Source organism: Apus apus, chromosome 4, assembly GCF_020740795.1.
Source record: "Apus apus isolate bApuApu2 chromosome 4, bApuApu2.pri.cur, whole genome shotgun sequence".
Classification (NCBI taxonomy): domain Eukaryota; kingdom Metazoa; phylum Chordata; class Aves; order Apodiformes; family Apodidae; genus Apus; species Apus apus.
Genome location: NC_067285.1, coordinates 13,647,023 through 13,666,259, shown reverse-complemented (window position 1 = coordinate 13,666,259; position 19,237 = coordinate 13,647,023). Strand labels below are relative to the sequence as shown.

The following is a 19,237-nucleotide window of genomic DNA, read 5'->3' as shown; positions in this document are numbered from 1 at the left end:
CCCACAGCTGCTCCTCATTCAGCTCAAAAGCCAGATCAGGAATGTATTCCTGGGCCAGAGATGGCTTCTCCTTGCACAGACTGGCCAGCAACAATTCTGTGCAGGTAAGAGAATAACACTCCTTAAAAATGCTAGTGTGGGAAGATGAGGCCAGGAGGCTTGAGGGTTGTACATTAATTACTTTATTTAAGTATGCTGGGCACCACCAGGCAACATGGTTTGGACAGTGTGCGAGGGAACAGTCAGGCAGATCAAACAAATGCTAGATTGGAGCTGGCACCTTTCTGTCCAGTCTCTGTGGGTTACAAAAATTGAGCACTGCTGCTTCTGCCAGGCCAGAAGGGCTGGGAAGGGAGGAAGAGGTCACTGGCACTGCCTGGGGCATGTTTGCTTCTTTTCCCTCTGCATGCTGCAGCAGACCAGCAAGAACGCAACCAATTTTCCAGCAGAAGACTGGAAAATTGACAGCTTTTTTCTGCCTGACAGGTTCTTGCTTAAAGAACAGTCTGCTCTGATGGGAGTAGGTGAACAAGCAGCCTGGCCTTAGCAGGGAAGAGAGCACCACAGCTGCCTGCCTGCAGTCTTGGCGAGCCCAGCAGTGAGCCCTGGGAGTGTGGCTCCTGCAGGGGCAGCACATTGCACCTTGCTGCTGCTTACATCCATCTCAGCTGGGGCAACACGTTTTTTCCAGGCCTCTGAAGCTTAGCTGCTGCAGCCCTCCAGCTCTCACCCTGTGCTAGAGAGTGACCCCAAGGTGCTGCATGGCAATGCACAGAAAGGAACAGGGAGAAACTGCCACCAAACACCAGCTCCACTGCTACTGCCAAGTACTGCAAAGAATGCACAGTAGAAAAAAAAAAAAAGAGCACCAAATAATGTGTAAGAAAAGCCTACTGAGGAAACAGTGACACACAGCCCTCAGCCAGCTGGGCTGTGGGGCTGCCCATGGCTGTGAAGGCAGCAGAAGCAGCACAGCCAGCAGGCGAGCAGGAAGACAAGCGCCGAGCAGCAGAGCACGGCCATCCTGACAGCGCCCTGCTCACAAACCTGCTCACACCAACATCCTGGTACAGTTTATTGTCCTCTCACGTGGTGTATTCATAGAGAACAGCAAGACTCCCTCGAGAGCAGTCACTGGTGGTGGTGCAGGGCTGGCTGTCACGCGAAGCGTGTTCTGTAAACAGTGTTAACGTCAGACAACGGACAGCTGGGTAACGGGTGTTCAAAGAAGACCCAAAGCGTGATTCCCAGGTGCTGTGGTCAGTATTTGAGATATCCTCAGACATTTCAATAAGTAAAACAATTCTTACATTACAATGCACCTTTCCTGTTATTATGTTGTCCCAGAATGGATAAAGTACACAGGAGTTATGCCTGGCTGAAAATACATGCTCCCTTTGCCCTGACATGGCAGGAAGGAGGGAAACAGCCTTGGCTCTTACAGAGAAAGAACATGAGAACTCAGCACTGTAAATCTCAGCAGGTTGAGGGGGAACACACATGTGCCTTCACCCCACTGTGGGCCTTTCACTTCCAAAGGAGAAAAGGTATTTAAAACAAGGTACAAGAGAATAACCGTCTAGTACAATGATAGCTGATTAATTTGCTTTGTTCTACTCCATGCAATACAAACTAAGACCTATCACCAACTTCTCCAGCTGTGGTGCAGACCCACGCATCAGGCTAAGAAGTTACACACGCATACACACACTCACGCACCAAAAACAGTGGGGGCAAATGGGCTTAACTGTCGAGAATGTGTTTTCTCTTAATAAAAAAATGTTAAAAACAACTTCAAAAACCTACTAATGGTGAAGACACTGCTGAAGAAGAAAGTAGCAATGGGGCCTCAGCTATGTGTTTCCAGACAATCCAGGCATTGCCTGCATGAGCAGTCTGCAGTGGTTGGCTCCCTTCTGGCCTGCCAGGCAGTTTCTAAGAGCTTTCATTTTTGCTTGTTTGTTTTACAGTGACACATGTGATTGTGATACAGAAATTAAATTAAGGGATTGAAATGAAAAAAGGAATGGGCCATTCTGGAGAAATTCAGACTCGTATATTTCTCCTTTCCATTAAAAAAAATATATCCAAAACAAACCCAACAAAAATAAAAAAATAAGGTTAGTAGTACTAATACAACCCTCCTGCTGCTGTCGTCTTGCTCAGTGACTTGGGGCATGCTGGCGCGCACACACACACACAGGCAGCTCTCAGACACTCAGAAAAGCGAGTTTAGAACTGAAGTGAGTCTTCGGAGGAGGCCGAGGACAGGTCCCAGGGCTAGAAGGCTTGTCGCTGGATGGCACGGGCTCCATCTTCTTCATACTCCTTTTTCGAAACCCACATTTTCTTAAAGCTGTCTAGTGAGGCCAGAATTGAGCCACTGGGGAGAGACAGGCATGTTATGGGTTAAAGGAAAGCACTGGGGGCATCCTCATAGCTCCTTGGATATGAGCACTTTCTACTGCACAGCACTTCCACACTTCAGGAACGTGCTGGGGTTCCCAGTTATCTACAACAGAAGCTCTCTCTGGACAGTCACTTCCTCTCCTCTTGGCCTCAAACATGCTGGCACTGCAGCACCTGGCACAAGCCACCCCTGCCAACCAACCGGCTGATGCTGCACCAAATACCAGCTCTCTTCCCACAGGATCTGGTCTCATGTTCTAGGATTACAGAGCAGAGTTTAGTTCTCCTCATCTGCAGCAAAGACATAAGCAAGACAGAGAATGTCCCTAAGCCTCTAGCCCTAACATGCTAGCTATGAGCTTGTTCTACCTTAGATTGGACACTAAGACTGGCAAGACAAAGAAAATGAGCAGGTCCTGCAGGAGCCTTAAGGACTGAGGAGGCTGGCAGTGCAGATGGAATGAGCTCAGTAACCACACTGAGCGTCACACAGCCGAGCAATGGAACCCTCCCAACACATGGCACCAGAAGGGACAACAGTGAGCGCCAAGAGATTGCACCTCCCCAGCCCTCGTCCCACACCAAGATATGTCACAGTGCAGTACATACCCGATCCACGTGGAATACAATCTCTCCTGAGGAGCTGATATCTGTGAGAAGGAGAGAGTAAGTCAGTACCGTCTCAAGCTCCAGTCTGTTCCCTCCAGCACACTGTCCCCATGTCACTGTAGCTGACAGGTGACAGACACAGGTATGTTCTCTCCCACTAGAAAGACACCCAGCAGCACCCCCCAAAACAGCTGCTGTGGTCCAGGATCTTGGATGGGGGTCATGTTGTTAGAGGAGCTACCTTCTCAGTGATGAAGAGTAAACCTTCTTAGGGAAGTTTAGACTAGATATTAGTAGTATTTTTTTACTGAAAGAATAGTCAGGCACTGGAATGGGCTGCCCAGGGAGGTGGTGGAGTCACCATACTTGCAGGTATTAAAAAAATGTATTGATGGCACTTCAGAGCATGCTCTAGTGGGCATGCTGAGTGTTGTGTTGTTGTTTGTTTGGTGAGGGGGTTTCGTTTGGGTTTTTTTTTTTTGTTTGTTATTTCTCCTAGGTGGATTCTGTGATCTTAAAGGTCTTTTCCAACCATAATGATTCTGTGAAGCCAAACAGGTTTTCATTACACCAACAAACACTGTTGGGCTGTCTCCAGAAAGTAATTTCTGACTGGAAGCACATGGCAGCTGCACTCTCAGCACGGTTCTTGCAAGGGGGCAGAGGCCACAGAACAACACCCACAATAAGCGATAAACAGAGGAGATTGTTCCTACCCTTATTTTCACGTCCTTTGGAGCTAGTTTCTTCACTTCGCTCAGCAGCCTGTCACCAAAGCCTACACAGGACAGAAAATGGGTAATCTGAGCTCCTCAGCAAAATCCCAAGTTCATCTTCTAACAATGTGGACATGTCCTGTGCAGTCCTATTCAAGTATTCCACTCCAGATCTCACAGAGGGACCAGTTTGGAGCGGCCCAGAACAGAGCCAGTGAGATAAGGGGATTTTGTCTCACTTGGATAGACCTCAGACACTGGCACAATGGGCTCTATCCCCCAGCAGCAACTTGAGATAAGCAAACACGATTTTTAGCTAGGATTACAGGGGGGCCAGTTGCCTCCTCTTTCCTTGGGCATTCCTCCTGGGTCCAGTTCAGTACAGGGGAGCAGGGTTTGAACGGCTGATGCTGCACCAATTACCAGCCCTCTTCCCACAGGATCTGGTCTCACTTTCTAGTATTATGGAGCATAGTTTACCACAGACCTAAAGAAACCTCAGGAGATGCCTTTTAGGTACCCAGTCTCAAACACCCTGAACTACAGCTATTCATTCCTGACACAGGCAGTGACACGAGAAAAACAGTAAAAGCCATTCAAGGCTAGGAAGAGATGTACAAAGGGCAGATATGTCTTGCACACCCAGAAAGGCATGACGAGGACTTAGAAACTAGACAGTAACCCACCCTGAGAAAGCTGAGTTCCCACAGCCCTCATCCTACAGGACAAGTTAGGTGATCTAGGTTATCTTCTGAGTTTCACATGAGAAGGAAGCAAGAGATCAGGTATTTCACAGCCCACTGAAAGAGGAGAGGCAGGAACCTTTGAAAAGCGTGGAGCCTCCAGACAGCACGATGTTGGAGAACAGTGTTCGCCTCAGGTCCATGTCTGATTTTTGTATGGAAAAAACAAGCACCTCATGGAGTCCTTCACATTCCTCCCCTATCAGGTCTGGCCGGAACAGGAGCTCTGGGGCTCGAAAACGGGCAGGGCCGATCTGCAAGGGGAGAAGTTAGCACAGAGGGGAAGAGAGAGCAGTCTGGCTCTGTTCAGTGTCTACAGTTTGGACCTGACTTTCTTAGGTGAAATTTCAGAGTAGCAAAGTTTCCTGGACATTCATGCTGCACCACTAGCTCTAACGTGACTGCCAGTTTGGTCTACTGCTCCTTTTGAAGAGTATTCCTAACTCACTCTTCAAAGCAATCGTTTCTGCACCTCTAGGCAGGACAAAAGCCACATACCAAACCACTGCTGAATTTGTAGCAAGCTGATAACTACCCACACTCCCTTCCTGATCTGCAGAAAGATTTGCTAGATGGGAGCCTGCACTCACACAGCTCAGGGTCCCCATGGTCATGCTGCATCCTTACCCAGGACCTCCAGTAGAAGTGGTGAGGTTTCTAACATTTTCTTCCCCTAAAAATTATAGTGCCCAGTCAACAAGCTGGGATAAGTTCTGGTCTTCTAAAATTATACCCTCCCACCTAACACAATGCACTAAATGTCCCACCACTAGGCAGAAGGCTACTTTGGAAACCCTGTGCTTCACATCAGAAATCCTCTGAGAGGGGTCCTTACAAACCTCAATAGTGCTTCCATCTGGCAGGTAGTACTGAGCCTTCTCAGTCTCCAGAGTCTCATCCTTCTGGGGGTTTATTGGCAGGTAGCAGGCACGCTGCAGAGGAAACGGAGTCAGGGAGAGAGAGATGAGGAGGATAAACCCAAATGCCTCTGATAAAATACTTCTCTCACTAACAGTCAAAATCTGTGTATCCCTTTTAGGAAACTGATTTCAACAACTGTTGTGCTGGAGAAAAGACCTTTTGGGTTCACATCAGGTAAAATACCTATTCATGCTACAGCTCCATGTGATGATTAGAGACATGAAGGATGCTCACATCCACTCTAGCTGCTGCTCACCTCTTGGTTCCAGCTCTCTTCCTGCTTAGAAGTTACCTCCCTCTAGTGCAGATGGGGAAACTATTCTGTGTTTCCAACTTACTGCAGGGCAAAGTGAAACACACACCTGGAACACCTTTAGTGGCATTAACCCTGGATAAAGGTGGGCCCAGGTAACTTTGCAACACAACAGGAATGTGAAGAAGTCCATTACTACATTTCAACAGGGCAAATGATAACTAACAGCAAGAGATTCTTAACATGATCTAAGCTGCTCACTTCCCAATGCCCACCTGCTTTGTAAGTTACGAGAAACAAAATACTTTGACCTTTCAAACTGCTCCAGTATCCCCCTTTTTTTTTTTTCCCCACAGTGAGCTTTGCTAGTCTAAATTGTTATCATTTGGAGATTTAAAAAAAAATACATCTAAACAGAATCACTGAAACATTCAGGTCGGAAGGGACTTCTTGACGTCATTTAGTCCAACACCCTTGCTCAGGCCAGGTCAGCTAGAGCAGGCCACCCAAAACCAGGCCCAGTCACCTGTGGAGTACCTACAGACCTCTCTGGGCAACCTAGTAGTGTTTGACTGCCCTCACTGTACACGAAAAAACAGAACTGCTTGCAGTGAAGCAGGTAAAACTAAGAGTTCCCCTTTTAAGGCAGTTTCTCTTACAGACTTTTCAACATCCACACATTTCTTTCCTAATTTTTTCCTGTTTTTAAAAAAAAGGCAAGATTGAGTCAGACAAGACTCCAACAGACCACAATCAGCTTTTGTGACTGAGAAACTCCCATATTCAGGATCTCAGCTTTGTCCTTGCCACAGTGCATTAAGACTGCATACCCAAGCTTCTCTTGAGGCAAAAAAGCTGCAAACATAAGATGCCACACTCAACCCCTCAGGTTTGCAAATCAAGTCACAAACGGCACCAGCATCAACAGAAATGTCACTGTGAGTTCCAGGCACACATATCCTAGAAATCTGCAACACTTTCCCCAGCTAAAATTAACCTTGAAGTAAAGCAAAAAGGTGCAGGTTGAAGAGCAAACATCAGGTTATTTCCTCTCTTCAACAGCCTCACTGGTGAGGGTAGTCAGCATGCAAAGCAGGACTTGGCTTGCTTTCCCCTGCAGTTTGTTTCCTTAAGAGCATAGTCCAGAGAAAACATTGCTCTGGTGCAAGACTTTGCACTCAACATCAGCACATCTTTTAACAGTTTCATCCCCCAAGATGCACAGGGAGCTTTGACCATTTTTTAAAAGTACAAGCGCATTTCTGAAGAGTACAAGCCTCTTCTTTGTCCCATAAAGCAACTGCACTACAACTGATGCTTGGTACAAAACAGGATTCTTCTGAAGCAAAAAGTTCTCCACCAAGCCTTTAATCATTAGATCTTCTAGTCCACAGATGCTGCAGTATCTGCACAGATTTTTTTTTTTCTCCCATTCAGCAATCAACACTTGTAGAACAAAGAGCAGCTACCAGCCTAAAACCTACAACCCTGCAAAGTCTCCTGCTCTGGGCAACAGGCAAAAGTCATTGAGCTGTACCATGACATGAAGCACAAGCACTGTTCCCTCAGCACAGCCACACCAAGCCACAGCCATGCAGAACAAGCAACCTATGTCCATTTTGGTCCTTTACTTGTAGGTCACAGGCTCAAGAATAGCTCAGTAACACTCTCACGCCCTGATGACCCTCACAGTAAAAAAGTTAATGTTCAGACAGAACCTCCTGTGTTTCAGTTTGTGTGTCTTGTCCTGTCACTGGACATCGTTTAAATGAGCCTGGCTTTGTTTACTTTTCACACAGCCTTCAGACTTTTATATATACTGCTGAGATCTACCTCAGCCTTCTCACAGCTCAACAGTCCCAGCTCTCTCAGTCTTTCTTGATATGAGAAATGCTCCAGTCCTTTAATCACCTTAGTGGCCCTAGTCTCTCTCAGGTAGACAAAGGAATGAGGCACAGTCACGCAGGTTGACGCTTCCCACTAGATTTAACAAGTCACAGCTCCCATTGGGTAGAAATCCCTTCTTGGATAAACACAGAAACAGACAGTACATCACCTCCTTGATGGTCTTGACAATCTCGAACTCGGAGGTTGTGTGGAAGTCATAGCCTTCCTTCCGGAGATAGAGGCGCAGGAAGCGCGAGACATCACGGCCGGCGATGTCGATCCGCATGATGGAGTGAGGCATGGCAAAGCCTTCATAGATGGGAACTGCATGAGTCACACCATCCCCAGAGTCCAGCACCACTCCCGTAGTCCTCCCAGTCGCGTAGCTAGCAAAGGGGCAAACAATCAGGTCAGAACGAGCAATTCAAAGTGACCTCACACATAGAGCATATCCAGGCTCAACTCCCAGAGCAGAGATTTCACATGAACAGGGACTCAAAAACCCCCAAACCCAGTTCTCATCACAGTTCAACAAATTCCTGTAAACTCTTTATGGCAGAAATTAAAATTGAGCTTCAGTTCTTGCTTGAAAAGGGGCAAGTCAGACATCAGAGTGGTCATCCAAAGGGGTTTTTTGCTGGTTTGTGAAACAATGGATTTCATGGCAACACTTCAGAAGCGCAAATCAAAGAGGAAAGACACTTACAGGCTAAGCACAGCTTGCATGGAGACAAATAGTGCTGGCACATTGAAGGTCTCAAAAAACACCTCAGCAGCACGCTCTCTGTTCTTCCGTGGGTTTAGGGGTGCTTCTGTCAGCAGCACAGGATGCTGGTAAAAGAAAGCAGCAGCTGTGCTGTAATAACCAGGAGGCAGCTAGACACACGTTCCTGAAAATTTCTGCCTATTTATTCACTTTAGGAACCACTGATGCAAGAGGACATGTAGAAGGGAACAATCTGAGCTACTGAGCTGTATTGACTGTGAATAATCTCTACTAAGTTGGAAGAACAGCAGGGTTCTGGTCTAGTTTTGAAGAAGTGTTAAGAAATCTAGTCTGTGAGGAACCCTGCCCTGTGAGGGAAGATGACTCGGTGCCAAAAATCAGCCAGATCACCCAAAATACACATTCCCTAAGAAAGTGTGAAGGCATATGGTCTTAGCATGAGCAGGCAGAAATATTCCTACTCCACCTACACAACCTATTGCTCTCAGTCATTTAATAATTTTTGGTCAGCTCCTTCCAGACCAGAGGATTGTGGTTTTCTCCTTCATCACTTCAAATCATGTAACTGCTGAGCGGATATGCCTGATATGCAGGCAGAACAGGAAAATGTAGAAGCACTTGGCCTAAAGCAGAATCGTTAGAGAGAGTGTGAATAACAAATGCTGAAGTCAGATTTCAGATAGGGCAGAACATTAGACCTGGGGAGGATTACACTTGGGCACTTCTTACACAGTATCTCCTGAAAGGTGAAAGAGCCTAATTTAACAGCAGACACATTTAGAAAGAAGAGCAATGGAAGAGTCCCTAACCTTTACTGGACTTCAAAGTCTGGTGTTATACAGATACTGAAGTATACCTGTGTGGTTAAAAAATGAGGTCTCTCACCTCCTCTGAGAATGTCTGAAGCTGGTCTTTTGAATACACATACTGCCAAATGCGCTCCATGTCGTTCCAGTCCCTCACTATGCCATGTTCCATGGGGTATCGGATTGAGAGGAGACCTCTGTGCTCCTGAGCAAACAGAAATGACACAGAGCATGTCAGAGACTTGAAACAATCATATTCCTGAGCACTAGGACTATGATTTAATGTCAGACTCATTTTTTATTCCACTAAAGGACAACTTATCTCTAGCATATAGGGAAAAAACTGAACATTAATAACAAATGGTCTCCCAGAGAAGAATTAATGAAATTAAACAAGGCCTTTTTACACCAAGTAGGAAAGTCTGGTGTTTGCAGAGCATGTTCCATCCTAACAGTTTCCAAGCTAACATACGGACACCTATCAAATGTTATCTTTGTTCTAGCAGCTCAGTCATGACATACAGCAGGGTAGTACTGGAGAATGTAGTTCAGAGGGCTCATGAGAAATGGGAGACCACACGACCACATGCTGACAAAAGCAGGACTCTGGAAAGCAAACTTCTTTCCCACACCAGGGAGCTAAAAATCAGCCAAGTGGATCCATTTCTAAAGTTCCCAGTCACACAGATGGGGATCTAACCATACAGACCTAGAAGTAGCCCAGAAAAGAAGGTGAGATATAGAAGGACTTAGGAAAAAGGTCTGTGGTCAGCAGGCTGGCACAAGAATTTAACTTAAAAGTGACAATCTATTCTGCTCTTCACATCTGTATGCTGATACCAAGGATCCACAGCCCTAAAAGGCACAACTGCTACAGCTCCTCCTTACAGAAACATACCAAGAAATAAGGATAAGTGCAGTATACAGGTTTTCTTACCTCTGCCTTTGGACCAATGAAAATGTCCCCTTCTAAAGCACCAGCCATAACACGAATGTGCTTTGGTCTGCCCACACTAGAACAGAGGCAAGAGTATGAATGCTTCAAGAGACAGAGCTCAGATGCACCCATGGATTAACTACTTTGTGTTCCTCTCTGCCCTAACCAGTACTTTCTAAAGCAATGGGCAAGTCTGGGGTCACTACCAGGTGCAGACAGATCCAGGTTTCCTCTGAGCTAATCTCAGAGTCAGAGGTGAAAGGAACAGATTCTAGACAGTTCTGAATTGGCAGGACATAAGCCAGCTGAGTCTGGCCACACTTCCCTCAATGATTCAGGGCTTATTTGTTCCAACAGTGCCTGGGGTGAACATGGCTAAACTGACCAATGGTCTGAGCTGATAGATCTGCACGGTGTTGCCTGGCCGCAGGTAGACTTCTCAAATTAGACGTTTACAGTCCATACCCCACCTCACCATATAAAACACATTGCTCAGAACACAAACATACTCATGAAAACCCCACCCTATTGACAATGAAAGCCAGTGAATATTTAGAGTTCCTGATCCAGCAGTCCTTCCAGTAAAACTCTTCAGAAAACTTCCAAGGAAGTCTGGCAGGAACCAAGACAAGAGATCACACACCAAAAAAATATACAGGTCTTCAACACCTCTCATCCCAACTTTGTATTTTTGCCAGTTCTTTTCCTAATGTCTCAAGATCAAAGGATCCTACAGCTTTGGTTGGGTGTTGAACTTGACAAAGTGATTAAGTAATAATTTATGGTTCCCTCCCAGAAAAATCTCAAAGTGCTTAACAGCAGAGATCCCCTCTCCCTGATGCTTCTGTGGAGCCAGCAGAAAAAGAATAGCTCGCTTCTCCCATTACAAAGTGGGACCATTCTTCCCCTCTACATATCAAAGAATTGGTACACACTACTAAGAACTTACCAAGATCAGCTGAATACTTACTAGTTTGGAAAGCAGTATTTTGGTATCTGATCGCCTGCAAAACCTGCTTTAATGACACCCGAGCCCTGTGGGAGAAACATACAAATACATGAGCTTATAATTCATTCAGTCATCTTCACAGGTTTTAAACGAGTAGCAAAGTACATCAGCAGTGCCAGACCCTTTCCTTTTTACTAGGAACAAAGCTCCCCAGGGATTGATTCTCTGGGTCGGGTATGGGAAGGTGCCATCAGGCCAGCTTGGCCACTAGAGGGGAGTAACTGACACCTCGCTGGCAGCCACACATCACAGGCACCGGGGAGCACCTCGGTCCTGCTCCACAAACGCACCCAAACGCTGCTCTGTACCGACAAGTAATTTTCTACTCAATGCAGAGGTCTAAATTCCACCTCTACAGTTTTCTGTATTTCTAAAATAATCTTTGGGTGGAAGAGAACACTTCAGAAAGCCAAGAAATAGCAACTGAACCCTGCCAGCTTCAGGGGCCACTGGAGGATGAAGGCTGTAGGAAAGAAAAGCAAACAATCTGGAGAGAAGACTAGGGAAAAGAAGATCAGGTGTTGGATAAACTAGCTAACTCTAAGTAGGCAGGTCACAATAAACTGGTCAGAAGAGACTAGCAATTAATGCAGACTGGGGTTTGGAAAGAACAAAGGTCAGACTGCAAGAGGAAGGGGCTGGAGGTCTGAAAAGATTGGGCTTATTTAAAAGAGACAAGGAGAGATTAAGTATGGCAATCAGAAAGGCATAAAATTCCAAGAAGCCTCCTGCAACACTCCAAGCAGCACACACAGAGTAGGTAAAACCAGTCAGAGGGAAGCCCTGGCACAGAGTCAGTGCTGGGCATCTGGCCCTGCAGCTCCTGTCCGCACTGGTATCATCTTGGGAACCCCATCATCAACTTGGCTCTGTGCTGACTCCTTCCCCTCCTCCATTTCCTCTCCCTGAACAAGGGAATGACATCTTGAAACAATGAGCAGCTTGCAGGAACACCCAAGTTTTGCTAAGGATCAGATTTTCATAGGATCTTCTTGGATAAACTGGTTCACTGATAATCCTAGACTACTGCACCAGAGCATTTAAAAATAAGTGGCAATGCAGTTTCTCCACTGCTTTCCTCTTCCCACCATCCCTCCCTGGGTCAGCATCACTGCTTTCTCTTGGAGGCTGTGGCCAAATGAATTGCTCTGCCAGACAAGCTCTGGCTGCAGCTGTTTCCAGTGGTGCTGTCCCAGCTGCCTGCCCCTTTCCGGTGCCAAAAGTTACCAGCCAGAGCAGGCTCAGCAGAAAGGAATGCGGGGCAGCCCCAGCCTCTCTAGTTCACAGTCCAGCACCTTATTCCCTAACTACTTTTTCATCTGCAGTTTCAGTGGATGTGCATGCACTCTGCCACCAGGGCTGGGGCATTCCCGCCTTAAAACCCCCAGTGTCAGATTTGCCAGGATCCGTCTCTAAGAGATGAGCATCAGGAAGACTCTGCAAAACAGACCTAGCAAGTTATAACAGATCGTTCAAATCCTGGTCTCCTGACAGGAGCCAGGCTGGCTCAAGGAATACGCCCAAGCGGACAACTGGGCAGGACTACTCCCTCTGGGAAGAGGGACTTTGCTCCAGTTGCATCCCAAAGCCTGCACTAACAGGTACTGGTGTGACAAAGTGGCCTGTGAAGTGTTAAAGAGATTTCCCTTTAGACAGACTCAGTCTGGTTATTCACTTCAAAGTGAAGCCAGGAATAAACAAAATATACTATTTTGATTTTCCTTATCATAGCTTATAAACAACTCTATACCTGGGAAATAATACCATCCTTTGTTAGAGTCTGGTTTAGCAAAAAAGTTAAGTCAAACACAGTAACATAACCACATCAGAATATTCTGCTTATTTAATATTTTATTCAAGATAATGACTGATCTTACTGCCAGCACAGCCTGCTGCTGGAACGTGGTTTCAGGAGAGCAACAATGCTCTCTTAATACAGAGATTGAAATTTCCTAACACCAGGCCAAAAGTTACCCAGCATGTCCTGGTGAGATTCCCAGCAAGTTATGCATTTTAAGTTTAACATATTGAAGTTCAAAGTTAACCAAATGTGCTGGTAGTTCAGAACTTCTGGCTGGAGCCAAAGACTGATGACTGTTCTCAACGTACCGGTAGAACGGGACCTGACACAGCTGAGCTTCCAAGTGCCTGGGCACAGCTGTTTGCCATCTCCACACTACAGAGACCTGACAGCACCTCCTGAACTACTCAACTTTTTTGGAAAATGTTTTATTTCTTTGAAGATCTGTACACTGCGTAAATCTATTTATTATAGAACAGTTTGAGACTCCTATCCAATGAGAGGAAAAGGTTTAAATTCTGAAATAACCCTGGCTGAATCATACAGTTTAAAGGCCCATTTTTTCACCTTTGTTTCAAATAAACAAAAAACCTGCAACCTCCCTTCTGCTAAAAGGTCTGATTTATTAAAATTTAAAAGAATTCCAAAATTAACATTCTTCCTCCAGTAACTATCCTGGCTGGGCTTTCATCCTACTTTGCTTGTTTGTTTTTTGTTTGGTTTTTTTGTTTTTCATCTGAGCAAAAGAATAAAAGAAGGTCAAGGAAGATAATCCCATGGAAAATTCTCATGATTACCCTGAAGTAACAGAACACAACTCTTCCCCTGGCTCTGCAGCTACTCAGTTATTGATTCATTCATCCTGATGCATTTAGGACTCCAATTTAAATGGAAATCACCAAGAGCGTCAATCTACCTTGTAGCACTTTTTATGGAGAACATACATTTCATCTTTTTGTAAAACTATTTTATTAGACACGCATTTTACAAGATCAAGAACAAACCAAAGACACAACAACCCTTACTGACAGCTCAGCTGTTTAAAATGCCACCACTTACGACTACAAAGCCAAATTTTGTCCTCTTTGACATAAACAGAGACAATTCCATGGAGTTGAAGTGATTTGCACTTGCTTAAGCCATGGCTAAATCATGATGCTGTCTGTTTACTTGTGCATTAATCAGATCACTACATCCCAGATAATTTATCTCAGAGAGCACTTGTTGGAGTGCAAGATGGAAACACAATTATTTTTAAAATTATTTCTTGGACAATGAGGAGTATTAAGGTTGCACTGAGGTACAGTTCTAACCTCTCACTGGATATTACAAAGCTCTCCCTGCTGAATACATGAAGCTGAGGGTATTGTTTGAGAAGAGAGAAAACCTCCTTGTTGAGTTTTAAGCTGCATCTTAATGCCCTTTTGGAACACACTGAGATACTAGAGCGGGGCTGGTTCAGGGAGGTTCTCACTTCCCATAGGCACACATACACGCCTTGAAAAGCTGCCTGCAGCTCTCTGAGGAAAAGCACTAATGAGGCAGCAGGAACAGCAGTACCTGCTCCATGCAGCTCTGTCTCCCATCCTGCCTGAACCCAGAAGAGCACCAAAAATGCAGTGTCACCACAAGGCTTCACAGCTGACTGCCTGCCAGTGTTAGAGGCAGATGTCACGACAACTGCTTCATTCTACTTCTTGTCTGGGGAGAAGGGAGGGAACTAATTTCTAATTTATCAGAGTCAAGAAGAATAATTAGCTTTTATAAGATCAGCTGATACTATGAGAAAAGAAACACAGTCAGTTGCTGGCACATGAGCCCTTCTTCAGGTCTGAAGCAGGAGCAACAATCATTGCACTACATAAGAAAAGGACACACTGGAATTGGATACAGGTACATGAAACAACAGAGTCATCGTCACAGCACCCGAGTGCCTGGAAATAACTTTGTTAGCTCATCACTCCACACCAGAGCAGGGGCAGTGCTATTCCAGTCATTCCTGAGACCAATCAACCTAACATTATTTAATGTCTCCAATAAAGAAGATAGCATGTTTTCCTCCACATAGTCAATTCTACTGATGCATCTCCCTTTCCATTAGATATTTTATTCACTGCTTAACCTAAATCTCTCTGCTGTGATTCCAGGGGAAGAAACAAAACCAAAACCGTACCAGAGAGCTGAAGCTGTAGAGAGGAAATTCAGATCAACAATAAAGAAAGGGTCAGAAGAAAAATTTGCTTGATCTTGAGAGGACCTACAATTATCCAGCTTATGGAAAAAAAAAAAGCAATAGGTTGAGAAGTGCTAGGCTAGCAAGTCCACATGCAATATGTCAAAAAGATTCAGCAGAAAGTAAGATTATGGAGAAAGTAGGGAGCAAAACACTGACCCTTCGAAACAAAATCTGAATCACTGGCAGTAGAGGCCAGAAGGGAGGAGCATGGATTTGTGACTCACCACGCCAAAGGAGGCTCCTCCTGAGATATGCCCTCCCACCCCTTCCTGGCGATTTCTCTTGGGAGGCCAGCATGGATAATAATCATAATCAGAACTAAACCCAGAAGTATCTCACCAAGACACGCAGTCACCCTCATTCATCTCAAACTGACCGATGACCCAGCTTCAACCAGAGGCTGAAGCTCTTTTTTGAGCTCATGAGAAGCATTATCAGCTACCAGCAACCACCTGTGACACCACATCCCACTGTCAAACGAAGGCTGATGCAACCCATCCAGGGAGCAGTTCCTTCAGGAGCGACGCCTCCTGCGGGCTTCAGCACGGGAACGGGCACCTCGGTGCCAGCACTCTCTTGCCACAACCGCTAGGCTGGATGCGCTGGGAGCGGAGGAAGGCTGGGACTGAGGGTGGGTGTCCTTTTTGCTGGGCCTGTCGGGGCGCGGGCCCGCAGCAGGGGGGCCGGACCAGGGGGATCGCCTCCATCTGACAGTGGTGCGGGCTGCCCCGAGCAGGCAGGCCCCTCGCCCGGGGCAGGCAGGCAGGCAGGCAGGCTCTCCGCCCGCATTGTCCCCAGGCACAAAGAGGGGCCGGGCGGGCGCAGGGCCCACCCGACGGGCAGCCCCGGCTGCCAATGCGCGCGGGGCCCTGGGCGCGGGCGGGGCGGGCAGCGGGGGCTGCCCCGCGGACCGGCAGCCGCCCCAGCCAATGGGGCCGCCCGCCCCGCCCCGCCCCGCCAGCCGCCGCGGCGGGGGCCGCTCCCCGGGGCGAGGGGCAGCGGGCCCGGCGGGTGACGGGCGGGCGCCTCCGCCAATGGCGCCGAGCGGCGGCGACCCCGCCCCGGCCTGCGAGGCCTGAGGCGGCGGCCGGGCCGGGCCGGGGGGTGGGGGTGGCAGCGGGCGGGGCGCTCCGGCCCCGATGACAAAGGGTTTGCGGCCCGCGGGCCCTTCCCGCCCGCCCAGCTCCCGGGGCCCGCGGCCGCCCGCCCGCCCGCCCGCCCGCACTCACGTTGTCGATCACGACGGGCTGGTTGGCGATCACGTCGTAGGACTCCATGGCGAGGAGCCGCCGCAGCGCCCGGCAGGAGCAGCACCCAGCCCAGCCCGCGCATGCGCGGAGCGGCGCCGCGGGGCCGCCTGGGCCGGGTGTTCCCGGCGCGGGGCCTGCTGGGAAATGTAGTCTCGGCGTGGCGCGGCGGGAGCGGGGCATGCCGGGAGGTGTAGTGCGGAAACGGCGCAGCGCTGCGGGTCCGCGGCCCGAAAACCCGCCCTTTCGGCTTGAAACCGGAGCGGGGCGGTGGGTGCTGCGTTCTGGGAGCCAGCATCTCGGTATTAACGTGCTCCGTGTCGTTTTCCACTCGCTGCGTGTTCTAAAACCACTTTGAACAACTGCTGACGACACTAAAATGACGTTTACTTCAAGCTTGTCACTCACCTGCGCTGTGGAACTGGTTAAATGAAAGTCCCTGCCAGCGCGAAGGCTGGTTCAGAACTCGCCTGCCTTGCCCCGCATCTTTCATGCGGACACCAAGATTTTTCTGCTGTAGTTTCTCACCTCAAACATTTGTCTTCAGTGATTTTCATCATTCACGTCGAGTAGAAGAGGTGACACTTTGTAGAACAGGATGGAGGGATTTAAATTATGTCAAGACCAGTATTGTATCACCTGGGTAAATGCCAGGAGACTCACTAAGTGCATTTCATATAAGACCGTGTTATATTTACCTTCTCAGTTGATTGTGACTGACTTCTCAGGTGGGCATCACAAAAAGCAGTGTCACAGTAACTGGGGTAAGTGAAGTACTGGTCACTATGGGAAGCAGCGATTTATGAGAACACCAACTGCTCACCTCCTTCCTCCACAGACAGGCACTTCTTTACCTGCTTGCCAGCTTCTTGACCTCCTAAATGTGATCTCCTAAAAGGTACGCTGTGAATATCGATTCAAAAATAAACTCTTGGCTATTTGAAAGCGAAGGGCTGTTAACAAGCAGGAGCACTCATCCTACTCATCCTGTCCTCCCAGCACTCGATAGCTCATTTGTTCTCTGCGCTGATCAGAGAGCAGGACACTGCTCTAGCAAAGGTGATGCACAGCTCTACAGAACACGTGCCAGCTCAGGTGTGTGTACAGATGGAGCTGCATCTCAGGAACGACTCAGCTCTCCCGTCTGCCCAGCACAAGCTTCACCTATTCACTCTGCTTCACACCTGCCTCTTAGGTACCTAAAGACACAGAAAGGTGCACAGGAGAGAAGAAAGGCGCTGTGAAGACGAGAGAAGGTACAAGAGCAGCAGCAGCAGAAGCCATCAGAGCAGCCTGCTAGCCCGCCACATCTCGGAGCGGGGCCACAGTTACTACCAACACGGAGCCTCACGCCCAGCTTCCCGGGGCCCGGGCAGGCTCCCCGGCAGCCTCTCTCTGCCCGCGGCCTCCCGCCAGCTGGGCCCCCTGCCCAGGCCGCTCACCCGCCCTGAGGCTGCCGCAAGGGGACCCTCCCTCTTCCCTCAGGCCTGCTCCGACGCCGATCCCCTGCTCCTCTCCCCGCACTCCCCCGCGCACCCCCGCCCCGCGCCCCTCGCCGCGCTGCCCCCTCGCCGCCGCTGGAGGGCGCGCTCGCGGCGCGGCGGGCAGAGGCGGGGGGGGCGGACGCGCGGCCCCTCCGCGCAGCGCGGCTTCTGATTGGCGGAGCCGCAGTGTCCGTCACGGCCGCCCGGGCAGCGGGGCCCGCCCCCTCCTCGCGCAGCGCCGCTTGGGCCGGGCCGGGCGCGGGGCGCGCCGGGCAGGAGCAGCCGCCGGGACATGGAGGGCGTGCGGCCTGGCGGGGGCCCTCCCGCCGGCGGGCCGGGCTCCGGCTCCGGCTCGGGCTCCGGCTCCTTCCCGTCGCTCTTCCCACCGGGGCTGCATGGTATCTACGGCGAGTGCCGCCGCCTCTATCCCGACCAGCCCAACCCGCTCCAGGTCACCGCCATCCTCAAGTACTGGTGAGGCGGCTGCGGCCTGGAGGAGTTGGGGTCCTTCTGTGGGCTTGGGGGGAGCAGGGGGGCTGTGGGCCTTGTGTGGGGCTGGGGGGAGCAGGGGGGCTGTGGGGAGCAGGGGGGCTCTTGGCCTTGTGTGGGGCTGGGGGGAGCAGGGGGGCTGTAGGCCTTGTGTGGGGCTGGGGGGAGCAGGGGGGCTCTTGGCCTTGTGTGGGGCTGGGGGGAGCAGTGGGGCTGTAGGCCTTGTGTGGGGCTGGGGGGAACAGGGGGGCTGTGGGGAGCAGGGGGGCTGTGGGCCTTGTGTGGGGTTTGGGGGGAGCAGGGGGGCTGTGGGCCTTGTGTGGGGTTTGGGGGGAGCAGGGGGGCTGTGGGCCTTGTGTGGAGTTTGGGGGGAGCAGGGGGGCTGTGGGCCTTGTGTGGAGTTTGGGGGGGGCAGTGGGGCTGTGGGCCTTGTGTGGGGCTTGGGGGGAGCAGTGGGGCTGTGGGCCTTGTGTAGTGTTGGAGAAGAGTGTGGGGAACAGCGGAGCAAGGGGTGAGTAGTGGAGTTGTGGGATGCTGAGAGGGGAGCAGCAGGGCTGAGGACACTGCATGGGGTGTAGGTTGCAGGGCTGGGGGTTGCATGCAGGGTTTGGGGTGTGCAGTGGGTTTGGGAGAGGAGGCATTGGGGATTTGGTTGAGTGCCTGGGAGGTGCATTTGTAGGGAACAGGAGGAAGGGTCTGGGAAGGGATGTACTGGAGACAGGAGGATGTATTTGGGTTTCTGGAGTGGTTTGGAGCTTCCCTGAGTGAGGGATGGCAATGAGGGCCTTGACTGGGGTAGGTCATGGGAAAAGAGAGTGTGTGTTACTCAGCAGAGGGATTCTCACAGAGGATGGGAGGCTGAAGTTTCCCCTCCTTCACTGGAGGCATAACGTCTGCCTTCTGACCTGGAACTCAGGGTTTGAATGTGACCAACACTGGCCAGAGCGAACCTGTGTTCTGGTC

At 49.4% G+C, this 19,237-nt stretch overlaps 2 protein-coding genes across 3 annotated transcripts in view; one reads left to right on the top strand and one right to left on the bottom strand.

Annotated features, from left to right (window-relative positions):
* Positions 1 to 164: 164 nt before the first annotated feature.
* ACTR1A (actin related protein 1A) lies at positions 165 to 16,410 on the bottom strand. The gene is made up of 11 exons (XM_051616794.1): positions 16,284 to 16,410; positions 10,979 to 11,043; positions 10,009 to 10,084; positions 9,151 to 9,276; positions 8,245 to 8,369; positions 7,708 to 7,924; positions 5,317 to 5,409; positions 4,557 to 4,731; positions 3,735 to 3,796; positions 3,019 to 3,059; positions 165 to 2,383 (listed from the first exon to the last, which is right to left on the bottom strand). The coding sequence occupies exons 1-11, from the start codon at positions 16,329 to 16,331 to the stop codon at positions 2,281 to 2,283; spliced, it is 1,131 nt and encodes a 376-aa protein (XP_051472754.1). The 5' UTR covers positions 16,332 to 16,410; the 3' UTR covers positions 165 to 2,280.
* A 1,615-nt stretch (positions 16,411 to 18,025) lies between these two features.
* The window catches only part of SUFU (SUFU negative regulator of hedgehog signaling), an 85,118-nt gene continuing 83,906 nt past the window's right edge, over positions 18,026 to 19,237 (top strand). For both annotated transcript variants that reach the window (XM_051617405.1, XM_051617404.1), the window contains exon 1: positions 18,026 to 18,259. In XM_051617405.1, the coding sequence (XP_051473365.1) occupies positions 18,078 to 18,259 (182 nt within the window). In that variant the 5' untranslated portion in view covers positions 18,026 to 18,077. The remainder of the gene's footprint in view (positions 18,260 to 19,237) is intronic.